General features: G+C 38.3%; 1 protein-coding gene across 4 annotated transcripts in view; it reads right to left on the reverse strand.

Annotated features, from left to right (window-relative positions):
• The window catches only part of DCTD (dCMP deaminase), a 211024-nt gene that overhangs the window by 12601 nt on the left and 180070 nt on the right, over nt 1–18353 (reverse strand). Inside the window, exons 1-3 of one of the 4 annotated variants that reach the window (XM_077177397.1) lie at nt 6289–6526; nt 2218–2320; nt 749–884 (exon numbers count right to left, since the gene is read on the reverse strand). In XM_077177397.1, coding sequence (XP_077033512.1) covers nt 749–884; nt 2218–2320; nt 6289–6323 — 274 coding nt within the window. In that variant the 5' untranslated portion in view covers nt 6324–6526. Of the gene's footprint in view, nt 1–748; nt 885–2217; nt 2324–6288; nt 6527–18353 lie in introns of those variants that run through there. The other 3 variants (XM_054633498.2, XM_077177396.1, XM_077177395.1) reach the window with 3 other exon arrangements.

An 18353-nucleotide genomic window follows, 5' to 3' on the forward strand; every position in this document is an offset into this window, starting at 1 on the left:
CTTAACCAAGGTCTCTTCCCCACGTTGCAGGCCACAAGGTAGCCCAGCCTCCTTGGTTCCTGCAAACCACACCTGATCCAGAAGAGCCAGCCCTGCTGATAGGGCCCTTTAACTAACTTACAGAAGGCCAAACAATGCCTGCTGCAAAGACAAAGGCAAGATCCAAAGCAGCACTCAACCACATTTACCATCCTTGCTCTTTGCTCCTTTTGTCCACTTAGTAAATGGGAATCACATCAGAGGCTGAAATAAACAATGAAAGTCACCTCACCCATAGAAGGGTAGACCCACGGCACACAGACTTCAAGACAAATGTTCAGCTTCTTCACAGTGTATACAACCTATGCCATCAACACCTGAAATGGAAATTTCCCACAACTACTGGAGTTTATAATTTTAATACCTGTATTTTCGACCCAATTACTTGTTTTACATATACACACACTGTAATTTCTGTGCAGACAAACACACAGAATCAGCAATTATCTGCATGCACTGCAACTGTTTGCTAATGAGCTGCTTCATGTTTACAGGCTTTCACTACCCAATCCAAAATGGCTAATATTTATGAACCTATTTCACCAAGAATTCAGTCCTTCAAAAAGACTGATTTTTTATCCTGGTGTACCACATATGGACACATTATCAATATCAAGTGAGTGGAAGAAAACTGATTGATACTTTACCCGCTGAACTTTCATAGATACAGACATCACAAGTCTAACCTGCCAACCACAAGAAGCCTTACCATAGGGATATTTTGTGTCCAGTCTATTTGCTCCTGTTCTTGTCCAGGGTAGTACATCATCGCTGCAACCATTAGGCATCCCATTGTATCCAATTCCAACAATCTTGTTTTCTGAATTTACAATGCAGGCACCAACCTAAATAAAATCAGATTTACATAGTACTAACAGCGTGCAAAACAGGATGTCAACAATGAAGATGAGACATGAATAGTCAGTCCTACGATTTTCATTTAAGAGATACAAGCTTCACTTAATATATTAAGTCACACCATCTAGTAAGCAGGGCTACAATTGTACCTAACTGATGGGGTTTTGAAATAAGTCAGGGCAGATGTAACTCTGCTACCCCTCTGGTCATGCTGTTCCCATCCCAGCCTGCCAGCACTGTTCCTTGTCTGCTTAAGAAATAACCTAGTTCAGGGAGCAGAAACAGCACTGAATGAACCCTAGTAAACACAAAAGTTCAGCTCCTCAGACTAGCTTTCCAGAAGCAGTAGGAGCAACAAGTTCTCAAAGATGTAACAGAAATACACGTGTTGGCTTATGCAGGCCTCACAAGACTTTGTGGCTTGTTGCAAACATGCACTAGAATTCCAAACCTTTTAACTCTCACCCTTTATTGCTTCAACCTAAATCTACAAAGATACTCTTCTTAAAGAATGACAATGTGTCCCATTTTTATGTTTTCTGCCTATATTATTTGTTGAAATTGCAACAGTACTAATTTTAATTCACACAAGGTGTTTCTCAACCAGCCCTTGGGTAACAAAACTTTAGCCCCAAGTGAATAACCTTCAGAGAGCTAAGTGCCATAATGGACAGAATGAAGTGAACAGATTATTTTTCTGTGATTTGCTTCCTGATTTTTTTCACACAAAGGGTGATGACTAACAGGATGACTGGATCCTGCAGAACAAATAGCATGTTTCAGGAGCTGTATCAATCACCTGAAATCAATATTGAACAATATTGAACAGAGGCACATGAAACATGTGAAAAATGGAAACAGATAGTGAAGCATACGGAACAGGGGATCCTGAGGGAGGAACAAACTAGAAGAAAATTCCAGTCAACCCAATAACAAACAAATACTCTTACAGGTGAGGAAAAGAAACTTGTAAAATGTTGTGTCTCAAAAAATTACAACCTAGAACTTCCAGCAGTTTTATCCTCTTCTAAAAGTGACTGTATTTACTGGAAAAAGGAGACAAAATGCATGTGTTATTTTAACTTCCAGATGAAAAGATGATTTATAAAACTCCAAGCTACAAATGTACACAGAATTATACATATGAGGTCAGGCCCAATAAGAGAATTTTTGTAACAGAAGGTGCTGACTATGTTAAAAACTGAATAGCTATACACTGAAATAACTTTTCTTAAGAAATTCCTGAAACCACTATGTGTACATCTGATGTGATTGGCAATACAGATTAGGTTATCTTATTATTATATATTACCTTCTTACCTGAGAGCTTGGATCTTTACTTCTTTGTGCTGACAGAAAAGCTACCGCCATAAAATATTCAGGCCATTCCAAATAATCCTCTCTTTTTTTGCAGGATGCTTCACTGCTGAAACAATAGTTGACAGAAAAAACCAGCTATCAGCAAACACCACAGACCTAGAGTTACTACAAATTGTACTGTTTTAATGTGCTCATGTTTAAAGTAACCAGGATCAGAATGTGGCTAAGACCACACATTCACTAATATTTTGACAGTAAAACCATCAGTTTCAAGTGCTTTCCAGGAACTTATACATGCAACATTTCCTTTCAAGGAAAAGATATCAAGCAAGGTTGCAAATTACATTTTTAGATAAGAAGGCTGAGATATTCAGAGCACTGAGCAATTCAAAGACAGAGCAATTTATCCTTTATAGATAACACCTTGTGTATTTCTAAGGTTCGGGTATATCATGTACTGCCATTCTTCTCACCCAAACAACATAATCTTTTTTATGATGACTGTGATAACTGCCAACCTCTAATCCAAGTTATTTTGTACTTCTGCCTACAAGTGCTCAGTAGCTTCCTATTTGGTAACTTCCTCTGCAGGCATTAATATCTGTTATCACCCTAAGTTTACCTCTTGTTACAACATTTACCACCAAAGATCTGAGGCCGTTCCAACAGCTCCTTGCTAATTTTCTCTTGTGATTTTGTCTTATGAAGCCTCCTGAAAACTGACAGGAGATGGGTTCAAGAACTTTTCCTTTAGAAATAATATATAGAAGTGCCACAAAAGGTTGCTTCTTTCCCTGCCCTGAAGGGTAGATTTGGGGGAAGGAGGAAGGAATTTTCTCTTGCCTACTTATGGGTGAAAGCCTGCTCAGACAGTGTAAGACACAACAGGGGAATTTCTGTGCTTTTCAGCTCAAAGAAAAGAAAGGCAGATATCTCCCTCTCCACACATACATTTAAGCTTTGAAAATTTCAAACAGAAGATCAAATTGAAAGAAATTTCCCCCAAACTTTCTCACCTATCACTGCTACAACCTGAAAACCAAACCAATGGAACAACCCAAATACAATGATTTAGCCTATCAAAATACAAGGGGCACAGTACTTTTCTTTTTGGCCTCCTCTTACCAAAAACTACAGGTTAAGACCAAGATGCCTGTCTTGTGATGTACAGCCATGCAGAAAAATTCATCACAGGTAACTGCAAGCAGCAAGACATCTCCCAGCAACACTAGCACCAGCACTTTCAGAAGACAAACATTAGAAGGCAAGTGTTTAGTTAATCATTATTTTTATAACTAAAACCAAGTATTAGAGGCTTGCAGTTAGCTTGCCATAAAAGAGGTTTCAGTTTTTGAGTGAAAACAATGATAAAACTGTACTTTAGAAACCTACAATGTGCTATTTAGCAAAGACAAATTGCTAGTTTTGAATAGTCTGTATGTGGCACATTACAAGTTGGCAATTTTGGCTTGTTCTTGGAATGAATGAGGATCACCTTTAAGGCCACCATCTCAAAGTAAGGAGGGAAGAACACACACTCTTGATGCAACCCACACACCTCTCTCACACTTTGACAACATTGCAAATAGTGCCCAGAACTGTCAATTGTCAAAGCAAACACACAAATCAAGAATGTGATTCTAAAAATGCCCAAACTGACTTGATTCACTGTAACTAAAGGGCTGGGGCTATATCCTACCAAGAATGGAAAGTGCTCAGAGCAAGAAGAGATTAAAGATATACACCACTCTGTGCCAAACTGAACTTTGCCAGGTTAACTAAAACATCAAGAAAATGTTTCAGCTGTATGATTATTTAAAATATCTCCAAAAAAGGGATTTACAAAATCTAAACCACAACTGGACTTTCAACGATCACTTCTGGCTAAGTGACATTCACAGTGATGTCTTTGGAGAGGGATAAAACACAATGCAGAACTACACTGAATAAAACATTCAGGAAAAGGGCCCCAGAAAGATAGCAGTACTCTGAACTAAGAGGTCGTGAGATCTCCTTTTGTTAAATTATTCCCTAGCAACTCTACTTATTCAAAACATAACAAAAGCTAGTATTTACTTTTCTAATAAATACAGAACTGTATGTAAGTGGAGGTCCCTCAGAGCACCAACTTCACAGGGAGAAGAGCATAGCTAAAAAATAAGCAGAAGGCTTACATCAAAGAGAAATAACCCCCCCCCCCCAAAGCCCTTACTCAATTACTTCTACTTAATATCACCATGTCTGGCAAGACAATTCCCTTATTCAGTGCACAAGAACTCAAGAGTGTGAAATGGGTATAAACCACTTAATTTCTGATTGAGCAGAAGCCAAGGCCTTGGCTAGCAGTCAAGCACACACATGAAAATTAGTTTATGGATTTGGGGCAGCTGATAATCTTCTTTATGCTCATTTGCAAGCTCTAGAATTGCATGAATGAAAGCTACTCTAGAAAATACTATGGCTAGCTGTAAAACAGGCAATCAAGGCTTACCCTTAGGATAATCCATAGGAACTTCTGAATAAAAATAACAGAAACTGAAAGCTATGAAGAATACTGCTAAGGACAATGGGGGAAAGAAAAACCTAAATTTTAGAATAATTAGTAGTCTATAGAAAATTTTGTAAAGGTTATTTCAAGGGAAAATAGAGAAAAAGATTCTATAACTACAGAACACTGCCTCCCTTTTCACTTCAAGTAAGCTGTGACACCATCTGAAAAAGGAACAAATGTCATTCAGCTACTTAAAAAAACAGTCTAACATAATGAAAATTTCTTTTGAGAATCCTAAACCGGAATTTATAATCTCAATTTTTTTTCATATGACAATTATGACAGCTATACAACAACATAGTACAGCTGAAGGAGTGTCGGGGGGGGGGGTATCAGATCAATCTCACTCTTTTTAAAAGTTTTTCCTCTGCTTCCTTATCTTTGATGTCATGTGCATTACGTTGCAACTCTTTTCAAGCAGTATTATTCCCCAGTATCATGTATACTACTGAAGACCAACTATCAATACCTTGGCATTGAAATCACAGCTAAAAAATTTAGCGTGTATTAAAAATAAGAAGTAAACATCTTCAGCTAAGCTCTTGCTCCCCAAAAGCCAAACAGGATACGGGCTCTTGATGACCTTTAATACAAGCTTCTTCTTTAAATGTCATATTTTATGATCATTACTAGATTAAATGAATGTGAGATTTTCTTTACTTGAGGCTTCTCATTTTTCCCATTATATAGGTACTGAGATAGGGTCATTACATATTCCGTACTGGGAGGGAAGGTTTTCAAAGAGAAAACTCAATCTTTCTTACAGAAAAACAGTACTTAGTTCATTGCAAATTAGTTGTATTCACAATTTTCTTGGGAGATAACCCATCAAACCTGTAAAGAGAAACACTGTGTTTGAATACTGAGCCTCAATTAAGCAGTATAGGAACACTTCCCTTCACTGAACGTACTTCACTTCTACAGTCACTTCTGACTTTAATTAATTGCCTATTACTCACGCCGGTCCTCATTTCCGGAAATAATGAACACAAGACACCCTACCTGCTCTTCTTCCCATCCCAGCGATTACGAAACCCCTGTAAAACAGGCCATGCCCTCACCACAGAGCCTCCAGGGGCTCCAGGAAACGCCTCCCCACCGGGGATGGGCCTCCCCACCGGGGATGGGCCTCCCCACCGGCATGGATCTCCCCCGGCACGGCGGAGACCGGCGCTGCTCGGGGAACTCCCGGCTGCGCGGACCCTTCTCGTCCTGCCTCGGAGGATTCCAGCTTCCCTCCCTCCCGCCCCGGAGGATTCCAGCTTTCCTCCCTCCCGTCCCGGAGGATTCCAGCTTCCCTCCCTCCCGTCCCGGAGGATTCCAGCTTCCCTCCCTCCCGCCCTTAGAGGCTGGGGCGGCCGCACCCCCCGCCACCAGGGTTTCCCCCGAGGCCCGGCCCGCCCGGAAAAAGTTTAGCCAGCCGGCGTGCGAGGGGAGCACGGTGGCGGTGGGGGAGGGAGCCGCGGGACGGCGGGCGGGAAGAGCTGGCGAGGCCTCCCGCGGGCCCTGCACTCGCGTACCCGTTCCGCTGGTGGCCGGGCTGGGCGCCGCTCATGGTGCCGCGGCCACGCTGCGTTCGCCGCTTTCGCCGCTTGGCGCCTCAGCGTGGGCGGGCGGGACCGGGGGCGGGCCGGGGCTGCCGAGCCGCGCCCCGAGCGGCCCGGCCGGAGCCCGGCTGCGGATGCGCCGCGGAGCTGATCCCGCTGCCAGCCTGCGAGCCTCCGCGACACTGTAAACCAGTCCCTTGAATGTCTGTTCAGTTTTCTGACAGATGTTGCTTCTAACGTTATGCTTTGACATAAGCATGCGGGTTTTCGCCCTGCTCACGCTCTTGAGGTAAATGTTGTTTATTAAAGCTTGACATTCACATATTAAAACGTCGAAAAATATGAGTTTTTATTTGTTCTCTGGATATAAAATTGATGTGGAAATTGAGTTATGGTTTATTTATTATGGTTTATATACCTCCAGCTGCTGCCAGATCATAGAAGTCTTGCAGGATGCACAGGTAGCTGAACATATATATTTTTATATATATGTGAAAAATGCGTATTTTATGATTGGCTTTTCGCAAATATTAAAATTAATATTATATGTGTTATGTTAGAAAGTTATGCTGGATTAATTCTCTTACGTTGTGTGTTAAATATAGTTTTAGGTTATAACATAATGTTAAAATAGACACGATGCTATGTAAGATACTTTTTTAAAAGAAATGACTGGCAGTGAGATAGCAGCCATAGGACACCTAAATCTTTCAGAGAAAAAGAATTTATTGCTCTCTTATCAGAAGAAACGAACTTCTCCCCAACTCACTCAGCCATGAAGACGCCATTAGGATTAAGAGGAAGAAGTTGAGGATGACCAGACCGAATCCTGTGTTTGAATGGAATTGATGCATCATGTATGAGATGTATGAATATGCAACAGGCTATTGTTTTTAAGGGTTAATCCTCTGTTCACGTGTGTCCTTTTTTGGGCTTGTGTTGCCCAGGAAAAGGTACCTGGACTTTCCGTAACTCTTTGTTTCTATTGTCTCATATTGTCCTAATCCAAATTGTCCAGATTATTACTACTCTAATTACATTGCTATTTTTATAACTATTTTATTACTATTAAACTTTTAAAAAATTAAAAACAAGTGATTGGCGTTTTTCATGCATATATATCCCATTGCAGTGCAAAATAAGAGGTACGATAATAAATATTAAATGTTGGTATGGCATGTTTGTGTTCCTTGTGTGAGAAGCTGCCTACTTTGGCTGGCTGGCTGCCTCTAGGGCATGCCTTTATGGAAGCACTCAATGGGAGCAAGGTACACATGTTTGCTCCACGGGGCTGGAGGCATCAAGTGAAGAGTGCCCGAACGCAGCCGAACGTGACCCATTCGGTTCCCACTGGAGGCAGTGACAGGGGCAGCGAACTCCGTGATGGACAAAAGGAAAGCACCTGCCTTTCAGAGCATCCCCAAGAGGGGTTTGTGTGCGCCAGCCGTGGGGTTGCACTGCATGTGAGCTGCACCACTGATCTGAATGCAGTCAACTGATGGGGCTGAGAGAATGGTTTCCTGCAGCCCGATCAAAAATCTCCCTCTTCATCCAGGAGGACGCTTCAGGTTGGAAAACAGGACATTTTTTGGAAACTGGGCACACAGCATCTCAGAAGCTGTCTTTATAGTTCCCCCTTACTGACTATGTGCGCAGAAGTTGCACAATTAGTTACCCTACTACACCAACATGAGTGCAAGAAGATGGCTAAGCCAAGGATCCTGCCATGCTCATAGTTATTCTTGAAGCTATGCCAAATCAGAGAGATTCTGCAGTGATCAACACAGAGGAGCATATTGCTAATATGTTTCCATATTAAGATTGCTGTATCAGTTAGCTTTTTTTTTAGACAACTGACAAACTATCAAATATGAAAATGTTGCTTAATTTCACAGATATTCCTATTCAGTTGTAACCAGAAAACTTGGCAAAAGCAACCTGTTATAGTTCAACTGACAAGTTTTCCAGCCCTCAGAGTGGGAAAACATAGCTATTTCAGTTTGCAAGACTTCTATTGGCATAATTTCATATGGACAACAAATGTTCATATATGGTTTGTTAATGAATGAAAAGGAACTGTTTAAATGCAAGAAAAACAAATTTAATGAAAGTAGCATCATTCAGGAAAGCATGAGCCTGAAGGTGAAATGAAAGACCTGATGATGGTTGATCATTGAGACAGTTAAAGAGCGCGCAATTAATCTGGAGGGGAAAAAAATAGCATAATTCAGTTCAAAAAGTTCTCTACTGTCTGTGTATCTGTTTCTGCACTCTTGAAGTATGAATTAAAATTGTAGTACTACAATTATCCATGCCAAATTCATTATTTTTCATAATTAGGATTCTGAGGATAAACCCATAACATCTACTAACTATTACTACTACTTATAATATGGCCTGAGGAGGAAAACTTCTGGTGGAATTTTAGTTAGTAGACTCCTGTAATGTTGCTAAGTGGCACATCTTCTGGAAACCTGGCTACATTTTTATTTTCCCTAGGTTTTTTCAAAGTATACTGAAAACTCTTGTGGCCAAGTTGTGACTTGTTCTTCTGACAATGTGCTATTGTATCTGACATAACAGCCTCTTTCTTTAAGCACACGTGGGAAGAAGTGTACACCTGGACTAGGCAAGATTTAGGCCAGGATCCTGTGTTCTAAACACAGGGTTGTGCTGAGGGTAGGTAGCTTGACTTACTACAGGTGTGGGGCAAAATCATGCTGCCTGGCAGGTTCCATAAGACTTCTCTGGCTGTTGCCTGCTTTGCAAAAGCAGCAGCTGCCCTGGATCAGCTGTCTGAATCCTCCTCTCCATTAACTCTGAGATCCAGAAGTTTATTTGCACCTTTCATCTGCCTCAGAAGCATTCAGATCTCTGTGACAGAACTAGAGGGCTCTAACTCAAAACCCCTGTTAAGACAGACAGGCATTCAAATAGGCCAAATTTCTTTTAAATTTATGTCTGAACTCTACTCTTGTCCTTGCACATTCCTCTCTTGTTCCATAGAAGGAGGATATATGTTAAAAAGTTTCAAGTATCTCAGGTAATCTTTCATAAGTTATTTTTGTTTGTGTCTCATTTCCTAACAAGGTCCCAGGTGTGGACTATTATGACTTTGCTGGATAGATGTCAATAAACAATCTGAGCTGATTACAAATAATTTAGATGCTTTTATTAACGAAAAGTGATACAAGTTTCAAAGACATGCTAAATATGTAACCATCTGTCAAGTTGCTTATATTTTTAACTTACTTCTTATGAAACATTCACACCTACCTTTTGTCAATTTTGATAAAAGCAGACTTAGTTGAGTTTGGGGAACCCCCAGTTTACAGACCCCCCCTCCCCACTTTCTTGTTGCTTGCCAACAGAGTTTTTTAACTTTGCTGGCAAGCAAGATCTCTCCCCAAATGTACCATATGTATAAGTTGTTGCTCGGAGAGCAGTGTTTGCTATTTGGCAGAATATGGAGCATGCAATTTGGTAGTCCACCCTGAAATCAATCTCAAAACTTAAGGGAAAAATAAAAAGAAATTGCTAATGAGCTCTTGTCTTTTTTTCTAATAGAATGAATTTTTCAGGAACTAATTACTATGTTTGAAGAGAAAGACAAATAAATATGACAGTATGTCTTTATATCTTTGTCTTACAGAGAAGAAATTGCTCTTGGAGAAAATAATTTTCATAGCTAGAGAACATTATTTTTAGGCAAGACTCATCTTTTAAATATTTTTCCAAATAGGAATTTCTACCTGAGTTAAACTTTTCCATCCATACTTCGTTACAGTCTGAGGAGCACATTAAATACAAATGCAGCTGCTGGTATATGCTGCAGTTCTGAATTTCTATACATAATCTAATAAAGAATATGAAGTTATGGCTTCCTCACTGCTCAAATAACATTTGTTGTAATGTCAGGCTTTCTACTGTGAACAAAGTCCTATTTTGGAACCCCCTTGCTGGAAGACCTAAACAGGGTTAGCTGCAGAAGCTTGTCAGCAAACCGGCCCATTAATAGACTGCAATAAACTGTTAGATTTTTATATTGTAGCATTTTCTGTAGGGAGCATAAGTATGTCAGAATTACTATAGGATTTTTAGCTTTAGCATATAATTTTTTGTACTATGCAATTTTGGAACTACTTATTCATAAAGACGGTAAGAAATGCAACTTATTACCAGCCTTTGATTAAAACCAAATAGGATGATATCATGGTAATTATGGTGCCAATGGAAGCCTGTTGCAAATCCAGTATTTTCAAACTCAGGTGCCAAAATTCAGGACATTGAAATCTGTGTTTAGATGCCTACGTTTTTTACAGATTTATAAGCAGTAAATGCCAGAGATTCTTGTGCATGGTGAGTATCTGTCAGAATCAGTCAAGCCAATATTAAGGTATTTTTATGCTTTTCATGTCCTAATAGGAAATCGTTACTCTTCTCTATTCTTAGATTTTGATGGCTTGTTTATTAGGTTACCTTTCTATAGCATCTATTCCTTCAAAACTAGAGTTTAGTGTTAGATTTAAGTTCTCTTTCTGTCCAAGTGAGATACTATTTTGAGTATCACATTCTCAGTATTTCAGAGAAAATTCTGCAAAATTCTCTAAATCCAGAATTTTTCCACTTTATTCTCTCTGGGGTCAGAAATGAGTATATAAATTATACTCTTTAAACAGTCTTCTGATCAATTTTTAAAACTACACATTTTTTCATGTCACATAAAAATTTTATGGACACACAGAAATTTCTGAATTTTAACTGTTTTCTTGTTTTATTCATACTTATGGTTCTAGCTATAGGTAAATATTGTCTTTGCAGTACCTTGATTGCTAACTTTTTCTTTGGTATGAGTATATTCTCCAGCTAGATTTGCTCTTTCTCTATGCTGTGTGTTATTTGCTGATGTTTTCTCTGTTTGTTTTTTCCTGATGTTTGTATCTGTCTCTGACCAGTCCTCTAATTTTGAAACTCCTTTTCCATTCATATTTGCTCTTACTCACGTCCAAATTCCCCTTTTAAGGCAATCTCATACAATTTCATACCAAATTCAAAACACAGCACTGTACCAGCTACTAAGAAAAAATGTAACATCATTCCAGCTAAAACCAGGACAGCAGAACACAGGTGCTAGAAAAACAGAAGATATTGCACATGATCTTTTTTCCTATCTCCATCCACAACTGGAAATCACAGATAATCTTGCTAAGCTGTGCTTTGGAAAGTAAACTGAGACACAAAGTCTCAGACTGCAAGTCTTCTGGCAATCCTAGTGATTCCTTCCAAAACATGAATTACCTTCTTTGCCCACCCATACTAGTCATAATCACAGATACTCCCTAGTTAGAAGCGAGAAATTAATTTTTGGCTTTCAGTATAAAATTTCACTTTCTTGGCAGGCTGCTTCTAGACTCAGCAGCTGCCTACATACTTCATAGACTTCTATTTCTTCTGTTACCTTCCCCTTATTTTTCAAGGCTATTTTTAATATCTAAGAAGATTATCTTCTATTTCCGTCCCTTCTGATTTGGCAAGATTTTCCTGTGATGATGTAGTAGCTTTTCACACTACATCCATGAATTTTCCCCAAGTCCCCAAATCTCTTGCAGTGTATCAACTTGCAAAAACTCCAACTGGAAAATAACATTATCTGTAATCTTTACATCAGATACATTCTAAAGACAGAAATTTTTACTCTTCCATACAAATTATATTGAATACATGTATCCCTTCATATTTGGGCAAACTAGTTTGCTGTTAGTCATTTTTTCTTCTCCTGATACAAATTCCACTTATACTCATCTTTTTTAATTCAGTGGAACATCTGTCAAACCTTCTTTTTGTTTATGATAAGCTTTAGATTTTGGGTATGGAGAATTTTCCTGTTTTTATTTATAATTTCCTGTAATTTATCTTAACTGTATTTTTAGATTTCATTATTACACCGTGTTAACCTTCATGTAAGAGCTGCTATATAGAATCATTTTCTTACATCGTTATATGGGATTTAGCATGGAAGGTTTTAAGCAATGAGCTAAATCCATTCTGTGAATGAGAGATGAATTACCCCTTCAGCTAACCTCTGGATTGGGGGTGGGGGCAAGACAATATCTTGGCATTCTCACATACACTGGCTAATTTAACTAAGTTTAAAAAAAAAAAATGAACTGTTGCACTCACTCTGGGTTTGTTCTGTGTCTCACCTCAGCATGATGAAATCTCTTCAACCCACTTACTTGCCTTTCAAATTGCCAATACACCCAATTCCCCAAATTAGCTTCAAACACATTTTCCTTCCTTAGTGGGAGGATAACTGCTCTGTCCCTAGGACATAACACCAGGAGAACAGTGAGACACAAGGCACAATGCCTTCATTTTGTAACATCCTGAGTGTTAGCTTGGCATCAGGGCAGAGGGAGCTCAGGTGCCACTATCATATTATATGTGAGTACTTTTCATCTCTTCTCTATTCTATGAGGTTAGGCTGTTTCCTAACCTCATTGAACTAATTACACAAGAGCAGCTAACAGCCACACTGCTCGAACTTATCAATAATGAAAAGTGAGCTGGAGCTGTCAGGAAATACATTTGACATCCTAACTTGGAAGAACAGGAACTCTATGCTCCCACTGTAGATATGAGGGGAAATATAACCATTAGTAAAGCTAATTTATTTCATAAGCAGAGTTAACAGCATGATTCCTTTTCAATATTTCCTGGTACTTCCCTATTATGAGATTCTGCTTTTAGTCGTCTACATCAGACAAACATGATTTGTTCAGATTGAAATAGCCCAAGCTGAGCACTTGCTACTACTAAGATTATTTTTTTATCTTTCAGTTTGTATCCATACTTTTTATGCTATTGTAACTTTAAAACCATTCTAAATAAAAACATATTCACATTAGGAAGACATTGACTCAGATGGCAAAGACAGCATATAGTAAATGAGGAATTTTAGCATGGAGGCACAGCAGCTCTGAGCTATACAAAAGAGATGATTAGGTAAAGAAGGCAAAGAGCAGGATGTGATTTTTGAAGTAGGGATCATTAAGGAATTCAAAAGTAGATGGGCTATAGACTGTGGAAAAGGAAGACAGGCATTAGTTAAGATTTATCCAATTCTTATTTTTCAGAATACAACAGAATGTTTTTAGGATTCAAAGTACTGAAGAAAAACTGTCTTTTGAAGCCAGCCTTCACAGCAGCCTAGGGAGATAAAAAAATTAAATAACAGATGTGCTTTATTTTTTTCAAAACTGAGGAAGCAAAAGGGAACTGATATGCGATATTCTTCCTTTACAGAAAAGTAAACTAAAAAACTCCCTATTAGTTCTACAAAAACTTCAATAGGTTCTATAGGGACAGTAAGAAGGAGAACTCCAAATCACTCTGCTGGTATAAATGTCCTCTGGGGTAAGCACTTTTCTGTAGAAGATGAATGTCCTAAACAGGCAAAAATAAGAAACAGGCCAAAAATCCTAAGAATTTTATGATCTTTGTGAACACTGGCTACTCCTGTTGTGACAACTTTTTAGAATAAAAATGTTTTTTATGCAGTGTTTGTTAAATTGACTTTAGTGGTCTTTTAAAGGATTAGGAAACAGAGGATTCTTGTTGGAAGATATTCTATGGGTCAATTTCTTTGTGCATTTTGTGTTAGAAAATTCTTCAGTGTTTTGAACAGCACTTCAGCTGATTTGCAATACAAGAACCTGAAATTAGCACAATGGGATCAATATTGAGCAATATTTTGTCTCTGAAAGAAATTCACTCTGACAGAGATGAGTAAGAGCAGTGCAAGGAAATGGAGACTCTGGCTAAAAAGCTGGATACAGAAATCTCCTACAAAGCAGTACAAATTAGTTGATGTCACCAGAGCAAGAAAACCATAGTGACAGAACAAAATGTTATCCAGGCTCCAGAATACTTTATTATCACCACCCTAGGTCACTAAGCTTCACAAGCTATATCCATCAAATTTGATAGCAGTATATATACTCACAGCTGAAGCTAGAAGGTGCAGTGCTTTAATGTACTAACAATGTACATTAAGACACCTGGGTTCAAAGTCAGTTTATGACAGGAACAAATTGAGTTTGTTGGTCTCAGCCTGCACTCTAGTGGACAATTGCACATAAACCCAATCCTGAGAAGAATCCCAAGAATTACATTTGTTGGCCAAAAACATATGGTGAAATTCATATTCTCTGTACGTTATTAAAACCAAAATATTTTTGCATTTTGTGCTCTTCTGAAACACAGCAAGATGAGATATTTCCATCAGCATGTCTTTAATACTGTGTTCAGTATTCTTGTTACCAGAATTTGAAAGAATACAACAGAAGGTGAAACACTACAATGGAAGGCAGCAAAGGCAATAAAATGCTTCCATTTTAGAGGGAAAATGGAGATATGAGAACATACTGCCATAGCAGACATATATAACATTTATGAGTTGGTAAAATATTTATCTTTATTTACCTTTCTTATAATAAAGGACACTGTGAAACAAAAAAAAATTGTCACACTTAACAATGATAAAAAATTTTTTCTTGATACATAATTAGCCTGTAAACTCAGGTTTGAAAGGCATCTTAGAGGCCAGACTTAAACAGAACTTTAAGAAAAAATTATGCTGTTACATGAATAATAAGAATAGCAAGGTAAGACAGTATTAAAGAGACTCAACACTAACATGAGGGACTCAAACTCTCACGATTCAAGATATAAAATAAATTACTTTAAGCATGGGCAGAAACTATACCCACAGATGTTTTATTTCATTAGTGTATTCCATACAAGGTTTACACATATTTCCATGGGCAGCCAGTAGAATGCTGGAGTCTCAGATTTGTGCAGTCTGTGGTATTTCCTATTTGAAGAAATTAGCTGCAAAATGTTGTCTGGAACTCTAACCCCACTTCAGGTTATTGCCCTTTATATAGTTTAACTTCTTATCAGTCAAGTGAACAATATTGATACCCAAGCATTTACAGTTACAGTCATATGTCAACTACAGAGGCAATGTAAAAAAAATTATTGAGTCATCCTGTCTTTTCAAAATTTTATTTAAATATAAAAAAATGTTTGTTATCACTAGCTTCAAATTGACCATTACATATTATATATATCATATTAAGATAAATACCTATTCTGTTAACACAGTTTTTTAAGAGTCTTTTGATCTGTCCTAGTCCAAGCTGACCTTTTCACCATGTCATCTATTCATTTTCTGGAGTGTTTGAACACTTACAAGCCTACATTTCAAGATCAAGATAAATTGAAAACTCATTTTTTCAATACAAATAAAGTTCACCTTATGGTGTGGCTACTGTTTAGCATGTCTGGAAGGCATATTTATAGATTTTCATAATTAGAATGCAGTCTTTTAATGACAGAGCAGTCTCTCTGATAGTATTCTGAGTCCAAATTTAGAAAGTCATCAATTTTTGTAAAAAATAATATTGCCCTCAATTTCGTGAAGAAGTGAACCTCCAGAGAAACTTTAAAGTGCAATTTATCAACATTAATTTCCTACATCCCCATAGTTACTATTATACTATTTGTTTATCAAAACTCTTACTTCCATGTTGCTTTCATAATTACTACTTCTGATTATTTTATTCCAATTCTTCTGATAGTTCATGGTTTTCCAAAAGGTTGAGCCAATAAATATTAGTGTGAAAATATGAGTAATCATTTACAAAGCCCCCACATTTTTTCTAGATTTTGTCGATAAAAAGTGAATTTTAACTACTTTTTAAAAGTGAACTAAGTGAATCTGAAAGCCTCTAAAATCACAAAGCAAACAAAGAAATTTTAATCTCTTGTGGAAAGGAGCTGAACTCATAAATTCTGCTTATGCAAAGACAACAATATGCTTCCATGAGTAAAATCTTGCTCCAAAACTATGTTTTAATGGAATAGCTTGACAAGAATAATTTCTTTGAAGATAAAAAAAAAATAATTAGAAATGTTAAATAGGACCCAAATTTGTCAAGCATAACACAGAGGAATGAAACAGCTAATGCTCATATAACTTCAAAAGAATTTGAATTATGCACTTAAATTCAGACTTGTGGCATGAACTAAGATAATTACCACGAAAACAGAAGCTTTTGCAGTCAATAACAGCCATTGGATTGAGTTTGTCAATTTTTCTGAGCTGACAAATGAAAGGTGATAGCTGCTGAAATGAGCTGTGGATTATATGAGAAGTACTACGGTCTGAAAGAGCTAATGCTTTTATTCTCCAAGCCTGAAGCTGAAAAAGCATTAATAAAACCATTTATACCTAGCTAGTTTTAGTGCATCAGGTACCCAGGAAAGAAAGGTTTCTTGATAGAGGTAGTCTTTGTTTATACTTGGCATCAAACACAGCTTTCTAAAAATGTTTTTCTGCTCTATTCTCCTGATAATTCAACAGCAGTAGGACCAAGAAAACCTTGTCAGAAGTACCAGCTGCTTGCCCAGAATTTCTGTTGTACTCATGACCACCCGCTGGCAAATACTAATGCACAGAACAAAAATAAGTAAGATAGCTATAGCTCAAAATGGACAATGCAGGAAGTGGGATATAGCAAGTGCACAGACAGGAGAAATCCCACCCATGTACTAGTGGTGCCTCACTGCTAGAGAATAAATAAATAAAACCCAGTATTTACGCTATGCAAGATCTTAATCTTTATTTGTGATCTTATAAAAGAGCGTAAAATCCTTTCCTTTCTGCAGAGCAGAGATCTGTGCATACTAAAGGAGGAACATACTGTAACCATGACTATATATTCCAGGGATATAAACCACTGAATGACAGCTCAGGATCAGTCAAAGCTGATCAAAGCCTCAGGAATTTTATCTCCCCAAATTCTGTGGGAGCCCACTGTGACAAGCTTATCTCTTTGATCCCAAATTTAGAATATGTCAAAATAGGTTAATCCTACATGTTTATTTTCACACTTGACAATATTTTTTAAATTAAAATGGTAGGCAGGACTCAAGCTTTCAATTTTCTCACTGGTTTCTCACTTTCACTTGGAAAGTGCCATGGCACAAAGTTCTAACTTTTGAATTTCACTTTTTGGCTGAAGTATTTTCATCTTTTCCTAAGGTCTTCAAAAGGTTTCTGAATTGGTTTGTAGAGAAATATGAGAGTTAAAAAAACCTTAGAACAAAAGTCTTAAAAAGTGCCATGGAAAGGAAGTAAGAAGAACCCCCACCTGTTACTGTTTTTACATCTCATTATTTTCAAAAGTTGTTGATTTTTAATGCTGTAATTGAATTTTCTTAGCCATGGTACAGATATGGTACAGATTTCCCAGACCAGGCAGTCAGTTCCCTATACCCAAAGGTACAGTGCATCCATACAAGCAGGTCATCACCCTGAGCAATGGATCTTCTAATGAGCCTGACTAGCAGCTGATAGTGCCTTAGATGAGACTGATGAGAGGGGATCCCTACCCCTGCCTTCTGCTCAGTCTCATATTCATTCTCTGCAATCTCACCATCACTTCTGCACAGAGGCCCCAATACCGAGCTGTCCCTTTGGTTCTGCTGGCCCTGCGTATGCCAGACCCGTGACACATCCGGGTCACTGAACACCTACCATGAAGGGCTGTCCCCGGTGCTTTAGCAGGGAAGCTCAAGGCATATCTACAGCCTGACTGTGCACAGCATCACTCACTTTCATTACAATTGTCACTCCAGATGTGACACCAGTAAGACCCCCACAAAAATACAAATGGGGACAACTGTCCACTAAAACCGATAGTGCTATGAGGGAGAGAAGCACAGGGTGGCTGCGTGAATTAAATATCCATAGGACTAGGGGAAAAAAGCAAGGGCAAGTAAGCACACAGAAAGTCCTAGACCAGCAGATATTCCCCCACATTTTTATTTCTTTGTTCTTTACAGACCCAGCTCTAAGGAAAGGAACGCTGTTAGGAATCTCCTTGAAAAACCTCTAGACTAGATCATGGTCAAGGAACAGCTAGGGGCTTACACCCAGGCACTTCTTCCCTACAGTTCTGTTGTAATTC

The sequence above is a fragment of the Agelaius phoeniceus genome, chromosome 4, assembly GCF_051311805.1.
Source record: "Agelaius phoeniceus isolate bAgePho1 chromosome 4, bAgePho1.hap1, whole genome shotgun sequence".
NCBI classification, from domain to species: domain Eukaryota; kingdom Metazoa; phylum Chordata; class Aves; order Passeriformes; family Icteridae; genus Agelaius; species Agelaius phoeniceus.